This window comes from Bos javanicus, chromosome 27, assembly GCF_032452875.1.
Source record: "Bos javanicus breed banteng chromosome 27, ARS-OSU_banteng_1.0, whole genome shotgun sequence".
In the NCBI taxonomy this organism is placed as follows: Eukaryota; Metazoa; Chordata; class Mammalia; order Artiodactyla; family Bovidae; genus Bos; species Bos javanicus.
The window spans coordinates 7,087,866-7,103,691 of NC_083894.1; the positions used below are offsets into that span (position 1 = coordinate 7,087,866).

The 15,826-nt window shown below is 47.3% G+C and overlaps 1 protein-coding gene across 1 annotated transcript; it reads right to left on the reverse strand.

The window, feature by feature from the left end:
• Positions 1-1,581: 1,581 nt before the first annotated feature.
• Positions 1,582-9,081, reverse strand: LOC133239762 (uncharacterized). Its single transcript, XM_061404026.1, has 4 exons — positions 9,072-9,081; positions 5,305-5,724; positions 2,736-2,810; positions 1,582-1,812 (listed from the first exon to the last, which is right to left on the reverse strand). Exons 1-4 carry the CDS (start codon positions 9,079-9,081, stop codon positions 1,673-1,675), a joined length of 645 nt encoding a protein of 214 aa, XP_061260010.1. The 3' UTR covers positions 1,582-1,672.
• Between the last annotated feature and the right edge of the window lie 6,745 nt (positions 9,082-15,826).

Consider the following 15,826-nt stretch of genomic DNA (forward strand, 5'->3'; position numbering starts at 1 on the left):
TCTTGGGCTTCTCATAAGAAATAATCCCCTTTATTCTGAATGAAGCATTTTTCTGTAACAAATGTCATCAGAGTGACTGACTCAAGAATTCTTGTATTTTCCCTCTCATCTCAAGATGATGACTGATTACTCATCCTACATTTATGCAATTAATCAGAACCCACCAAGTGAAGCGTATTGAATGTGATTATGATGGCCTTCCTACAACCAGAAGTAAACTAGTCTTACCTTATACCAATGCTAATATCATCCCTAATGGTATCCATGGGGAAAAAATAAGACTAGAGATATTCAGTGTGGTGTTCGAGTTTGTATGTGGTTAAATTAAAGTTGGAATCAGGAATCTGACTCTGATACTGAATTCTTTATTACTGCAGGCTGTTCTACTTGTCTCCTTCCTCAAGGATTAGAATCCAGCGAAAATTATTAAACATTTTAAAAAAATGATAAATTGGCTTATGACATTCCATACACTAGTGATAATCTAGAAATTAAGATTTAAAAATATTTTTATATTGACCAAGCTGATTTTAAAATTCCCTGTAAATGGAAAACCTGCAAGAATAAGCAGGATAATTTTTATAAAGAACAACACAGTGACTTTCATTACCAGTTATTATAATTTATGATGATGCTGAGGCTTGAAATATGTGACTTTGGCTGAGGAATTAAAAAAAATAAAACCTGAGGCAAAACAAAGAAGCCAGAAACAGTACACTGGTTGTTCATCTGCTAACCTGTTCTGAATTTTCTTTAATTATTCATGATTGAAAGTCAAATGAAAGTGTTAGTTGCTCAGTGGTGTCTGACTCTTCCCGACCCCATGAACTGTAGCCCACCAGGCTCCTCTGTCCATGGGATTTCCTAGGCAAGAATACTAGAGTGGATTGCTGTCTCCTCCTCCAGGGGTTCTGTCCAACCCAGAGATGAAACCTGGGTCTCCTTCATAGCAGGCAGATTCTTTACCATCTGAGCCACCAGGGAAGCCCACTCATCACTGATTGGGACCCAGTTATAGAAGTGGTCCTCGTCACATCACCGCAATGCCAGTCACACTCTCTTTCCCGTGATATTGTTCAGGTTTTGGAAGAATGTTTGTGTCTTTTGTCCTTCCTCTTTGTCCCCCGCTTCCTGGGCACTGTGCATCCTATCTCCCTCCTCCCACCCTAAACCTGCTCTGTAAACTGCAGAGAGCTGTGGTCCTGTCAAGGCCTGTTCCCTCCCCAGAGGGAGGAGAGTGACACCTGTATGGAGAGGCAGCCTACTCAGCAAACTACAGACGGGGCCACACCTTGGACAAGACACGTGAACAAGGAAGACACCGCATGATCGCACCTCTCTCAGGACTCCAGCCTCTGGCCGAAGTGGCTTAAGAGTCACATTTGCTCTGTGAATGAAAACACTGTTGCAACATTTGTGTTCAGTCATGCAGAACTCTTTGCAACCCCATGGACTGTAGCCTGTCAGGTTCCTCTGTCCATGGAATTTTCACGGTAAGAATTTAAAGCATAATAACTGTCTCCCTCCCACTGCCTACCCTGCCATGGAAAACAACATCAGTCCTAATGATAAAACACTCGATTGTGTAGATATGAGAACTGTCTGCTTTTATTTGCACAAGAGGAGACCTGCTCAGGGTCTCTCGCCTGGTTCCTCAGCTGGGCTGCCTCCATCAGCTAGGCTTTATTTTGCAGCAAACAGTGAATGCCTGGCAGGGTCCTCTGAAGGCCTCACAGCTCGGTGTCCCTTGCTTCAGGTGGATTCCACCCCGAAGATGGCAGGGTCTTTCAAAATTGAGCACCCTAGTGCTGTCTGGAAAAGGAAAAGACATTTATATGAAGCCTCGTGGAAGTCCCATGAGGAAATCTGGGGGTCTCACCATCTGACTGGGATCCCCTTCTTTCCCAGCTAAACACCAATAGCAAACATCCCCCTCATATCCCTCACTGTCTGTTCTGATGTAAGATGTCAGTGTTGCTGATGAACCTGGTTCGAGAAGATCCCACGTGTGGGAGCAACTAAGCCCCTGAGACACCACCGTGAGCCTGTGCTCCGGAGCCCAGACTCCACAGTGAGAAGCCCCTGCAACGAGAAACCTGTGCCCTGCAACTGGAGAGTAGCCTGTGCTCTCCAAAACTAGAGAAAAGCCCATGCAGCAACGAAGACCCAGCACAGCCAAAAAAAAAAAAAAAAATATATATATATATATATATATATATACACACATACCCTTCCTGCCACAGGAACACTGGGTGTTAACTGCAGGGTCAGTAACCACTGCCCCATATGCCTCACCAGTCACCCCACCTCCCCATCATGCAAAACCCACCCAGCTCTCATAGGCTTGTCAGATGGAAGCCTTGTCCAGTGGAACTCAAGGTCACACCGTGACAGGTGGCAAGAGGTCTCCGGTCTGGGCTTGAATAAAGGAAGTTTGTCTCATACTGGGTTATACCAGCCAAGTGATTCAACTGACTTAGTTCACAAATCATCTAGATTATTCCAGGGAATTGGGAGGAGGGAGAAGTTTACCACCAATAAGACGTTAAGGTCATGAAGACACAACAACATGCTTTGGAAAGAATTCTCTAATCACTCAATGCCTACTTTTGAGTGTGGAAGTGACCTATTAGTAGCTCTGTCAAGCTTTACTTTCTGATGATGGTTGACTTAGGGAAGGAAAAACCAAGTAATGATAAGAAAGGGCTTCGTGGCTGGTATTTACCAGGCAGTACCTGGAAGAGGATCGAGAGAGTGGTGAGGACAACACGGAGGAGCCTCATTGTCCCGGAACGGAGGTCCTAGAAGGCCTGGTGGGAAGGATCAAGGACACAATCACAAGTCCAAGGAGCTCAGGGCCTCCAGGACCAGAGTAGACACAACCTCCTACCCCAGGGCCCTGCACCTGCATCAGCAGGAGGAGTGTGACTGCTCTGTCCTTTCTTGCTCTCTGAGCCCCAGCTGTCGCTCGCCTTGGGTTTGCTTAGACCTGGGGTTTCAGATCTGGGGTTGAGGCCCTCCTGTGCCCACATCTGTGGAGGCGGCGTCCCCGTGAGGCAGAGGCTGGAGCATCCAAAGCCAGTGGTAGGGCGGGAGTCCAGCTGTCACAAAAGGAGGGTAAGGCCAGCAGCCCCTTGTGGGTGAGGAGGTTCCTTAGAAAAGATTTAGAGCCCAGTTGATTGGATCTTCAGGGCTACTTGAAAGGAAAATCCAGAATGGTGGTGGGTTATAATCTTCCTAGAGAATCCACTGGAGAAGGCAATCGCACCCCACTCCAGTACTCTTGCATAGAAAATCCCATGGATGGAGGAGCCTGGAAGGGTCCATGGGGTCACTGAGGGTCGGACACGACTGGGCGACTTTACTTTCACTTTTCACTTTCATGCATTGGAAAAGGAAATGGCAACCCACTCCAGTGTTCTCGCCTGGAGAATCCCAGGGACAGAGGAGCCTGGTGGGCTGCCGTCTATGGGGTTGCACAGAGTTGGACACGACTGAAGTGACTTAGCAGTAGCAGTAGCAGTAGCAGAGAATCCACGTTAAAGGAAGAAAGAGTTTGTATTGGTTAAAAATTAGTGGAGAAATATGCCCAATTATTTCTAGGATTTTAATTTTAATGTTTACTTTCATTTAAATCTATCACAGTTTTTCTGATTATAAAAAATTAATACACATCAGGAAGTTTCAGCTAAAAACACACAAAATTTCAGGTCATAAGTAAATGCAGAAATGAAAGGTTTTTTAAAAACCCATAGGCACACCCTTCAGTTATAACTACTACCTACAATTCAGAATATTTCAGCTCTTTTCCTTTGCAAATGAAATTGTGTAAATATTTATTTTTAATTTAAAACATAGAATCTTACTTCACACTCAATTCCAATGTGTTTTTACCACTTAAATATTATCTTGGAAAAATTTTATATCTGTTCAAATGAATTTGCCTCATAAATTTGTATGACTATATATATATATATATATATATATATATATATATATATATATCTTGAGAAATTTATTTAACACTTACTTTTGTATAAATTCCTACAAGTGGAATCTCCATATATATATATATATATATATATACATATATGCATTTTTCAAGTTTTAATGGGTTTTTCCCAATTGCCCATGCTAGAAACTGTTGTACCACTTTATCCTCTTACTGACAATGTTAAAAAGTATATTTGACAGTCAATATTCCCATTACTAGTAGTTTTAAGAATTTTTTCAATTTTTCCAAATTGAATGAAGGAGTATTTTCTTTTTTGTTTTAATATATTAAAAAAATTGTTTGAGTTTGAATATTTTTTAAATGTTTTTTGGTTATTTTTATCTCTTAGATTTTACCCATTTTTCTATTCATCTTTCCTTGCTGAAACAGGAAGCACCTTTGACAGAACCATAGAAACGTGGGATTCTTCTCCTTCTTCGTCTGTGCCCAGACTTCTCCCATCTGAGCCCGGGCTCCCACGCCTTCTGCGCTGGACCCCGAGGGGCCTCACTCATGGCTCCTGAATCAGGGGCTCAGGAACCCCGGCCCCCGTCCTGCCCGACTCTGCACACACTCCAGTCTCGGGGTCCTGCTTCCAGTGAGAACAAGAAGGGACCCTTCAAGATCCCGACGCTCTGGTTGGTCTGGGGGAGGCACCATCCCACTTGCGCACGGGCGGCTTTGGGTCTTGGGCCGTGGTCGGCCGCCATGAGCGTCGGTTGCGCCCGGAAGTGTGTCGGGCGTTGGGCGGCACCACGCAGCTTTGTGCAGAGCGCCCCAGGACCCTCTCCGTGCAGACTGCCCCAGGACCCTCCCTGCGGCCTCAGACAGCCTCCGGGGGGCGACCTCGAGCGGCCGTTCCCTCCGCGGGGAGCAGGACCACACCGAGGTCAGGAGGACTGAGCCCCGGCTGGATGCAAAGCTGGGGCCCGCCAGCGCGCGTGTCCCATCCCGCAGCCCCCTCGCTCCCTCAGAAGCAGCCTCAGACACCTCTGGGATGTCGTGTGGAAAGATGACGCTGGACCGAGGCTTTGGACCCGGGCTCCGGTCCCGGCTCCGCCTCCGACTACAGGTCACGTCCCTTCGCGCAGTCTCCGCGCCCTCGTAGGCGAGATGCCACAGCTGGGTGAGCTGACCCCCAGGGCCCCTCGATTCTGAGGTGCGTGGCTCCAGACGATTCCGAGAGGCGCGGGGGCCCGACGCAGAGCGGGGACTGGGGGAGGACGGCCGCTCGCTTGGTCCTCGGGCTCCCGCCTGGGGTCCCCGCAGCCCAGACCCATCCGCCCAGGCCCTCAGCTTCGCTCACTCACCTTCTCTCTCTCCTGTAGGCAGCAGGGCCTGAGGAGCCTCCTTCGTCCTCCAGGGCCTGTTCCTGGAGGCGCCCTGATGGCCCGCCGTGTTCCCATCACTGGGCGCTAGTGAACCAGAGAAATCACTGAGTGGGCACCTGCGGACACGCGGTGCCTTCTGGCAGGGACCCAAGGGCCAGCGCCTGACGCCCGGGGCCTCTGTACCCAGGCCTGGCTCATTGGCAGAGACTGGAGGGAAAGCGAGGCTGCAAAATGCGGGGGACTCATCACTGCCCCTGCCTCTCAGCAAGCTCAGGGAGCCAGTCACCGCAGACACCCTGAGAGCTGAGCTGCTGGGCGAGTGGAGGGTGTTGGAGGGTCCAAGCGCTGCAGTGCCAGAACACTGAGGACAGGAGGGGATAGAAGGTGGAGAACAGCTCTCTGTGACACCGTGGCACGGCCTTAGGGCTCAGATGGTCAGATCCCCCTGCAGAAGGGAGGAAATCAAGAAGAAATAGGGCGGCATGCCAGCAAGAAAAAGAGAGAAAATCTGTCTGGGGAGACAACACTGTAAATCATAGCTAGACGTGCGCTTTAACCATCGCATCAGCAGGCAAGCAGGGGGCAGGGGCAGGGAAGTTACGAACTCAGCTGAGAAGAGGTGAAGACTCTTGGGGTCTTCAGTACCTTGGTCTGTGGAGGGTGCTTCATCAGGTGCATTTGAAATAGGGAGACAAAAAATGATTTAGGTTGAAAATGACAAAAATACGTTGACAATAATATTAAGAAGTGTCCATAAAAGGAAATAGCACAACATTGCTTAATTTCACCTTTTTAATCTTCTTTTATTTTCTGATTTCTCTTCTGATTATTATTCAGAACTCTAGACATTTCCTCCATGAAAGAGTGTCATTAATGAGTCTTAAGATTAACTGAGAAAACACCAATTTTAGAGTCAGGAAACCGGGGCTGTGGCTCCAGAGATGCCACTTGCCTCTGGACCCCTGGGAAGTACCCTCTCTTTTCTGGACCTTAGTTTTCTCATCTGGAAAATGCGATGATCACTTAGGTCCCTCCAACTCTGAGATGCTACAGCATCAGAGCCCAGGGCTCGCACCTGCTGACAGTAGGCTCTGCTGAATGGTTTCTTAGCAAAAAGATACTTCCTGCACTAAGTAAAAGCCAAATTATCTGCCTCTGGGGAAAATATGTTTGTCCCTCCTGCTTAATAAAAGGAAGTAAGTTACTCAGAATGTAGGCTTATCCTCCTGTTTCATGTTACATGAGTATAGTAATCTAACATCCTTGAAGTTTCTGGGCAAAGCACTCAAGTGAGAGAAATTACACCAAGATAGGAAACAGTCAGATGGGTCCCTTTGGGCATCACCTGGTTCTCAGTTTCTAGCACTCTCCTGGCCCCCTTTCCAGGCACAGGGCAGCTTGGCTCAGCACCATTCTTCCTGAGACGCATTTCCTCTGCTCCTACGATTTCCAGTTTCTAGGCAGAATCAGGTACAAAATGAGCAAAATGTGCTCCCAGAATGGCAGGGGCTTTCAACTGGATCAAACAGATCCACACTGTAATAGTTCATCACTATTCACTGCAGTGAGGAGGAGGGGTCTTAAAGGAAGGAAGGGCTGTTCCTGTTCCTATGGTGTGGGGGTGGCAGCAGGGGTAGAGGCTGAGAAATCTTTGCTGTGAGGTCAGTTTTTGATTTATGGTCTAAGGGATGAGTCAGTATTTATGAGGCAGACACACACACAGTGGTGAAGCCAGTCCTGGAAAAAGGAAGATCATAGGCAAAGATAGAAAGGTATGGATTGCAGTGTGAATTTGGGAAGTCATGTGTCCTTTGGCTAAAGAAAAAGGAAACACTGTAGGATATGTAGACTCAGGTTTGGATATTTGAATTTGTCTTGTAAGCAAAGAGAAGAAACTGAAGGACTTTAAATGAGAAAACAACATTGTCAAGTTTGTAATCTGGAAATAACTCAGTAGCTGTATATAGACTGGATTCAGGAAGTGAAGGTAAAGGACTGTTATAAACCCACCATATATAAAACAGCTAGCTAGTGGGAAGCTGCTGTATAACACAGGAAGCTCAGCTTCAGGAAGTAGAAGAGATGTGCTAACTTAACCATCACATGAAGCGCCACACTGGTAGGAAGCAGTCTGCTTAGGAGGCAGCAGTTGTGAATCTGGTTCTGAGATTGGGGATGGTCCATTTGTGTTATTCTCATTGGTTACCCATTGAAAGAAGGTATTCATAGTAACAATCATTCATCATAGGAAGAAATCCCTGTAGCCTGGAACCCAATTCTGTCTACCCCTTACAAAACCTCTTTAAAGTAGATTGTACAGGGACAGCCCTGGAGGTCAGGTGGTTAAGACTCTGAGCTCAGAATGTTGGGGCACAGGTTCGATCCATGGACAGGGAACTAGATTCCACATGCCACAACTGAGTTCACGTGTCACAACTAAAAATTCTGCATGCAACAGCTAAGAGCCAGAACAAATTAAAAAACAAACAAAATCAGTATAAAGCAAGCAGTTAAATACAATAAATTAAGAAAAATATCACAGGAATATTTCACCTGGACAAAGATGAGCCATCATGAAACAGAAACCACTCAGAATCTCTCCAAAGATACTGAAAGAAAAAGGAGGTGGTGGGGACTGGGAAAGGGGAGCAGGGAGAAGAGACAGGAAGGTGTCCAGGGAGCTTGGAGAGAATCCCATGCCACACGTGGGCACAGACGTGTACACACCTGGGGGCCACAACTGGGGAAATTCACTTCTGGTTGCTTTGATTTTCTTTGAAAACCTGGCATGATGTCTCTCAGCTGAGAGTGGGCGTGGGGAGCTGACAGGAGCTTTGGAGGAGGTGCTGCGTGAAGCAGTCGTGGGGAGTGAAGGCAAGCGGAGGGGAAGGAGGCGTCCAAGCAGGGCCCGTGGGGAGACAGGATCCACTGTGCATGAGGCATCCTGAAAACAGGTTGAATCCGGGGGCGTGGGAAGGGGCTTAGCCACATCAGGTCAAGGATTCTAGGTTCTTCATCTAAAAAGGGTTGAGCCAGAAAGACAGGAGGTGGAAGTCGAGAGCGGTTGCTTAACACTGAGATTTCAGAGGGTTCACAGGTCCTGGCTGAGAGGGTTTTGTTTGTGTGTTTTCCTTTCTTGACAGCAACTGTGTGTCCAGGGCTTCAGCTCAGTTCTGACACTAACCACCCCAAAAGGAGGGGCAACCTAACAGGTATGATCCCAGTTCCACAAGACTGTCCCCACCTCAGATGCCAACTCTTGTGTCCCCAGCTCCCCCACACTTCTGCCCGACTTGGCTACAAACTCAGGAATCCCAGTACCACCCGCTTCAGGTTGGATGATTTGCTAGACTGACTCACAGAACTCCAGAAAACGCCAGAGGAAGGGCCAGGCCACCTCCCCAGGCTCCTTTGTTTTAGACACCTTGGTTGATTTCTTTAACTGACCATTTGGGTCAATTGTTTGTTGGTTTCTCTTCCTACACTTTAAATTCTCCATCGTATGTTTTAAATTCACCAATAGTGCATCCTTGAATGGAGAATACACTGGCAAACCACTCTAGTATTCTTGCCTGGAAAATCCCAGGGACGGGGGAGCCTGGTGGGCTGCCTTCTAAGGCTCACACAGAGTTCGGACATGATTGATGCGACTTAGCAGCAGCAGCAGCATCCTTGAAATCCCAGATCCCCAACACTATACCTGAACAAAAGGAAAAGCCTAGGCCCCCCATGCATTCTCTCCCTACCTAACACCATGGTAGGGAGAGTGTGCTGTTAAGTTTTAGGTCTCGTAAGCAAAAAGCCTCTATTTTTTTTCTTTTTTCAGACCTTCCTGAGTGCATCAGACCCACAAGGGGCAGTCTGTCCACAACACTGGTGATTCACAGGCTGAGAATAGCAGAAAATAATGCAGGACACCCTGGGCTCCCTTTGCCACCCCAGTGGTGCCTCCAGCTCCCTGCTGCAGAGGCCACATGCATAATCTGAGCCCAGTAAACGACCAAGCCCTCCTTGGTTCTCAGTATTGGCTCCATAGTCACTGAGGAAACAGACTTTATGGAGTACCTGTCAGGAGCCAAACACAGACAAGTTCGTGGTCCCTTCCCCCTCCCAGAGGTCACTGTTGGTGTTCTTGTTATTGTTCAGTTGCTTTCCCAGTCATGTCTAACTCTGTGACCCCATGGATTGCAGCACTCCAGGCTCCTCTGTCCTTCACTATCTTCCGGAGTTTGCTCAAATTCATGTCCATGAGACTGTGATGCCATCCAACCATCTCATCCTCTACCACCTCCTTCTTGTGCCCTCAATCTTTCCAAGGATCAGGGTCTTTCCCAATGAGTTGGCTCTTTGCATCAGGTGGACAAAGCATTGGAGCTTCAGTATTAGGCTTCCAATGAATATTCTGGGTTGATTTCCCTTAGGATTGACTGGTTGGATCTCCTTGTAGTCCAAGGGACTAATGCCCACCATTCAGTGAAGATGAGGGTAAATGTTATTTAAAGGTAAACTACAATGTAAAACCATGTTAGTTGAGAACTACTGACATTACACTATGGGAACTTATCAGAACTACTGGAATACAAAGCTGGAGGTCCTTGCACTGCTGAGAATGTGTCCTGACCTCCTCACCAAGATTCCACAGAGTTCTGCAGACAAGATGAGCATGAGAGGGTTGGAGAGGAGGAGGGGAGGGGGTCAAGGTCACTTGGGGCTGGATGGAGCCATCCCATAATTTGACAGGGATGCTGGTTCCAGCTGGACACTCAGGATCTGTGCTCCTCACTCTGTGCAAGCTCTGCCTCAATTGAAAATTGGCAAAGACAAAATGCAGGGTTTGTAATAAAAAGAGCCCTTTAGGTCTCATTTTAAAATGGGTAAATGGGCCAGACAGGAGGGATGGAGGACCACTCCCATGTGTCCCCTCACCTCTACAGGACCACAAATGCTGTCCATCTCAAAGCTTCTAACGGCTGGAAACCCACACTGTGAGGAAAAGGGAGACAAGACAGAGAAGAGCGAATCTGAGAACCTCCCTGTGGTGCTTCATCTCAGGTACGGACGCGGCTGGGCCTTGCTGCCCGGATATTTGGCCAGACGTCATTCTGGATGTTCCTGTGAGGATGTTTGGAAATGAGACCTACGTTTAAATCAGTGGACTTTGGTAAAGCAGGTTATTATTACCCCTGTGTGTCATGGGTGGGCCTCATCCAATCAGTTGAAGGCCTGAACAAAGACTGACTTCCCCCCAAAGGGAAGGAATTCTGTCAGCAGCCAGCTTCAGATTTGAACTCCAGCATCAGCTCCTCCCTGAGTCCTGCTGGTCTACCGCACTGGCACTGGATCTGTTTGTTTGTTTGGGGACTTGCCAAAACGTTTGTTTGTTTGGGACTTACTTTCATAAAGGTGTGAGATGATTCCTTAAAGAAATGGGTTATGTCTGTGGAGAACCCTGACTGACTCACAACCAAATGTGGACAAATGAAGAAGAAAAAGATGGGAGATACCCGCAGAAAGCCCCTCAGGAATGGTCTGTGGGTGTCTACACTCTGAAGTAACTTTTCCTGGGTTGCAGAACCTTTGGAGAACATACTGCCCCCACCCCCCCCCACCCCCCAAGGAAACAGACACAAGACAGTTGTGGAAAATTTCAGTTTCTTCACCAAAACTTGACCAACAGACTGCAGCTGAGATTGCGTTAGCATGATGTGGACAACGTGTTTTTGCAACCCTGCAGTAACACACACACAGAGACACAGCTGGTGGGAGAAATGAACAGAAGCTAAGAAACACAGAGCAAGAAGGGCAGCCCCAAATGCCAGGGCTGGGAAGCCTGGAGTGGGGGTTGGTGGTGGGCAGAGGACTGGGGAGCCGGGGAGTCTCAGGAGGCAGCCAGTCCCAGAGATGGCAGGGCTCAGGGAAGAGCTTCCCCGGAGACCTTGGGTGATGATGGTGGGTCTCTGGGAAGCCCTGATGACTGGCAGCCACGTGGTTTCCATTGCTTCCTTCCTCCCATGGTCCATCAGAGGAGACTTCCACCCCTGAGCCCCTCTGAGCAGAGTGGACAGAGCTCCTGTTTCTAAGGTCTTACCTCCCGCTGAAGCTGCTGGGTAAAATAAATGAGGTGGTACAGGCAGCTCACTGGAGCCACCATCTACACTACCTTGGAGCTGGGTTACCTCTCCTTTAGCAGTTTTCCCTCCACAAGATGAGACAGGCTGAGGATATAGAAAGAGGATAGGAGGGAAAGTGAGGGAAGCAAAATGAGCCAGAGTGACGGAAACCTGCTCATAGAACCTGCATCACTGCCCCTGAAACATGCAGGAAAATCACAGGAAAGCTCGAAGAGACTGGGATCTTCAGCATAACTAAAGCAAGGGGCTTTAGTCATTCAGGAACATGCAGCTCCAGGAGAGAACAGGAATGTTGCTGAGGTGAGGGGAGTGGTTTACCTGAGTATCTCAGGAAGAAAGGGCATGCCCTCAAAGACATGAGCTTGGACCCCAGAATTCAGCATTAAAAAAAAAAAATGCACTGTGATGGGACTGTATACTGCCCTCCTACAGTACACAACTAAGGAACCAGGCAAATCCTGCAAAACTACTGATTCAGACTCTGGCACAAGCAGTACAGGACTGTAATTGAGGAGAGAAGAAAACAAGTGAGGTGAGGGTGGTCTGGTGGCTGGGATTCTGTGCTCCCAACGCAGGGGGCCTGGGTCCACCCCTGGTCGGGGAACTAGATCCCACATGCCACAACTAAGATCCTGCCTGCCATGATTAAGGTCCAAGACAGCCAAATTAATGAATTTGCTAATTAAATGTTATGTGCTTAACCATTTATAAAAAACGAAAAGAAAACAAGTGAAGTGAGACTTATGACATCTCCAGCCTCGACAGATTTCCAGGCCTAAAGCTCAGGCAACAAGAACCCAAACAGACCAACAATCCTTCTGAGTCGAGGAGAGTAGGGTCAAAGTTCAGAGAGTGCAGGCATCTTCACTTCTGGACAGAAAACCAGCAATGGGCATTGGGATAAGGGGTGTGTGCCTGTGTGCTAAGTCACTGCAGTTGTGTCCGACTCTGCTACTCTGTGGACTGTGGAGGTGCTGACCCTTTGTGACCCCATGGACTGTAGCCTGCCTGTGTAGCCTGCCTAAAAACTCTGTGCTTTTCATTCAATTCTAAAACTGCTCTGAAAAACTGAAAAATGAAGTCTATTATACTAGATGGAATTTTGGCTCAGCTTGATGGGATAAAGTCTGATGCTAAGATTCTAGACACTATCTTAAGGAGAGAGATGGTCATTTCAGTAAAACAAACAAACAAACAAAACAAACAAAACAAGAATCAGATATAAACTAACTATAAAAAACCCACTTGAGACATCAAATATAAAGGCAAGTGGATTTAAAATGAAATGATGGAAACAGATATGCTGTGGTCATTGTTTAGACTCTCAGTCATGTCCAACACTCTTGAGAACCCCATGGAATCATCCAGTCAAGATTACTGCAGTGTGTTGCCATGCCCTCTTCTGGGGAAACTCCCTGACCCAGGGATCAAAACCATGTCTCTGCATCTCAGGCAGATTCTTTACTGTTGAGCTGACAGATATGCTATGGAAACATTAATTTAAAGAAAACATGGTAGGCTGTATTGGTTAATTGACAGGCATCCTGGTGGCTAGGATGGTAAAGAATCTGCCTCCTATGTGGGAGACCTGGTTTGATCCGTGGTTTGGGAAGATGCCCTAGAGGAGGGCATGGCAACCCACTTCAGTATTCTTGCCTGGAGAATCCCCATGGTCAGAGGAGCCTGGCAGGCTACAGTCTATGGGGTCACAAAGGGTCAGACATGCCTGAGTGACTAAGCACAGCACAATCAAGTAATTTTTAGGACAAGGACCAAATATAGAGAGCTGATATTTATCCTAATGATAAAATGTTTAATTCATCAAGAATACATATGAATACTGAATCAGAATGTACTTAGCAAAGGAATTTTAAAATTCTTAAAGAAAACTTACAGGAATCATCAGAGAGACAGACAAATTAGCAATTACAATTGGAATTTCCCTTACAATCCCGTGGTTAAGATTCCAAGTTTTCAATGCAGGGGGCACAGGTTCCATCCCTGGTTGGGCAAGTAAGATCTCTTATACCATACACAAAATTCAACGCAAGATAGATTAAAGGTTTACAAAAACCACAAAACTCCTGAAACCACAAAACTCCTAAAAGAAAGCATAGGAGAACAGTTCTTTGGCATGGGTCTCCACAAGGATGGTTTTGAGCTTGACACCAAAAGCACAAGCCACAAAAACAAAGCTAAAGTGTAGGATGCATCAAATTGAAAAGCTTCTGCACAGCAAAGGAAACAATGAACAAACTGAAAAGATGGTGCTCTTTTAATGCTCCAGTGATTTCTGAGGCTGGATGAGATAGCAGCAGTGTTGCGGGAAAGAGAGTGGGGTGAGAGAGGATGGTCGCATCCCAGGTCACGTCCAACTCCCTGGGATGGCCGCCAAATGTGGGGACTTGGCTTCGCACAGGCAAGGACTCAAGAGCGAGTCATGGTGAAGGAAGGTCAATCCAGGGAGGAAACACGCTACACGGGGAGTGTGGGCCACCTTGGAAAGCAAGCCCAGCACCAGGGTATGGGGCTGTCAGTGTTTATATGGGTGGGTTATTTCATAGGCTAATGAGTGGGAGGAGTATTCCAGCTATTTTGCAGAAAGGATGGGGATTTCCAGGAACTGGGTCAGCACCTACTTTTTGACCTTTATAGTCAGCCTTGAAATTGTCATGGCGCCTCTGGGTGTGTCACCTAGCTGCCGTGTTACAAAGGTATTTAAAAACATATATTTACTTCAGGTCTTAGTTGCGGTATGCAGGATATTCATCTCAGCACATTGGCTTAGTTGTCTCATGGCATGTGGAGAAGGAAATGGCAACCCACTGCCGTATTCTTGCTTGGAAAATTCCAGGGACAGAGGAGCATGGTGGCCCAATGTCCATGGGGTCGCAAAGAGTCAGACACTCTGAGCGACTTCACTTTCTTTCTTTGATGTGGAATCCTAGTGACCAAGCCAGAGACTGAATCCACATCCCTTCGCTGCAAGGCAGATTCTTAACCACTGGACCACCAGGGAAGTCCCCATCATTCTTAAAAGGTTGTGCCCCGCCCAATTCTGATCTCATTAGCACCAGGTAGCTGGCATTTGACAGCGCTATTTGAGCTTTCCATTATAGAAGAATGTCCTGGTAAAGCTCTCAGGACACTGGTGACTGCAGGAGGCAGGCAGGAACATTGAAAGAGAGGTCGATTTTGCTGCAAGTTACATCACTGCCACTTAGTAGACTGCGGCCTTGGACACATCTTTTTGTTGGATTTGCAGCCATTTTTAATTGACTTTTTAAGTCAGTTTTGCCTGTGGCCTCAGACATGGCTTTCTAGTCCTCGGGACCATCTTGTATAAACCTTGGGTCATACCTACCTGGCGGGTTTGTTTAGAATTCAAAGAGGTAATTTGAATAAAAGTGGCCAGCTACTGAGCAAGGCTCATTGCAAAATATAATTGTGGGACAAGTTCAAAGAAGAAACTAGTAAAATTGTCAGTGGGGGAGGACAGATTTGGCCCAGCCCTGGTCCCCTTCTCAGGGTAGGTCCCCTTGTGACTGTCAGAAGCCATGGCGCCGGCCCCGTCCAAAGGACAAGGGAACTGGGGACAACGGCCTCTGCCCATTAACACCCAGGGCTCCGTGCTGAGAACACCTGTTTGTGGAGTCGTAGATGTGAAGGGCTTTGCTCTTCAAAACCTTATCTGTAGGACTGGGACACCCCTTCTTGCCTGAAGAACTGAGGTACTTTGCTGGAAAGAGCCTGCCTCAATTTCCTACTCACAGGTTAAGGGTTTGGGGACACAGCATTTATCTTCCCTTTCAAGAATGAAACCATGAGTTACCTCTCAGCCCAGGCATGAAGCAACCACGATCCCCATGGCCTTGTTTGGCTTTGAACCTGGGAAAACTAACAATTCATGTAGACTTGCCCTAAAATTAACCCTTCCCTCTACCCTATATGAACTCATCTCTGGTTTCTGGTGAGCCACCCCATGGTTTCCTGGGTGGGTGACATCCTTGCTGAAGCAACAGGACCCTTCCCTGATGTACAGAGATGCCCCTGGGCGCTATCTCCAGGATTAACATAGCTGCAAAGGACTCATCTTTAGACCTTGCCAAGGAAAAATAAGCCACTGCAATTGTGGAATTCCTGACAAGGGCCATGTCCCACTGGTGAGGAACCATGGCAAGAAACTCCCTTGAAACTCAACATGGCACCCTGACCCCTTTTGGAAATGCACTTCTATGAAAAGTCATGCCTGGTCTTGCACATAAAACTGCATCATCAGCTTCCTTAAAAGAAAAAAAAAAAATCTGCTGTGCTGCAAACCATAGATCACTAAAACACACCAATTTTTGTTTTGTTTATTTATTTAGGCT

Bases quoted from the DNA above. Each gene is read 5' to 3' on its own strand.
- LOC133239762 (XM_061404026.1), bottom strand. The intron at 2,811-5,304 runs GTGAGTGAGCGA...CCTTCCCACCAG, and splicing joins GCCTACAGGAGAGAGAGAAG to GCCTTCTAGGACCTCCGTTC. The intron at 1,813-2,735 runs GTACTGCCTGGT...TTCCTTTTCCAG, and splicing joins CTCTCTCGATCCTCTTCCAG to ACAGCACTAGGGTGCTCAAT.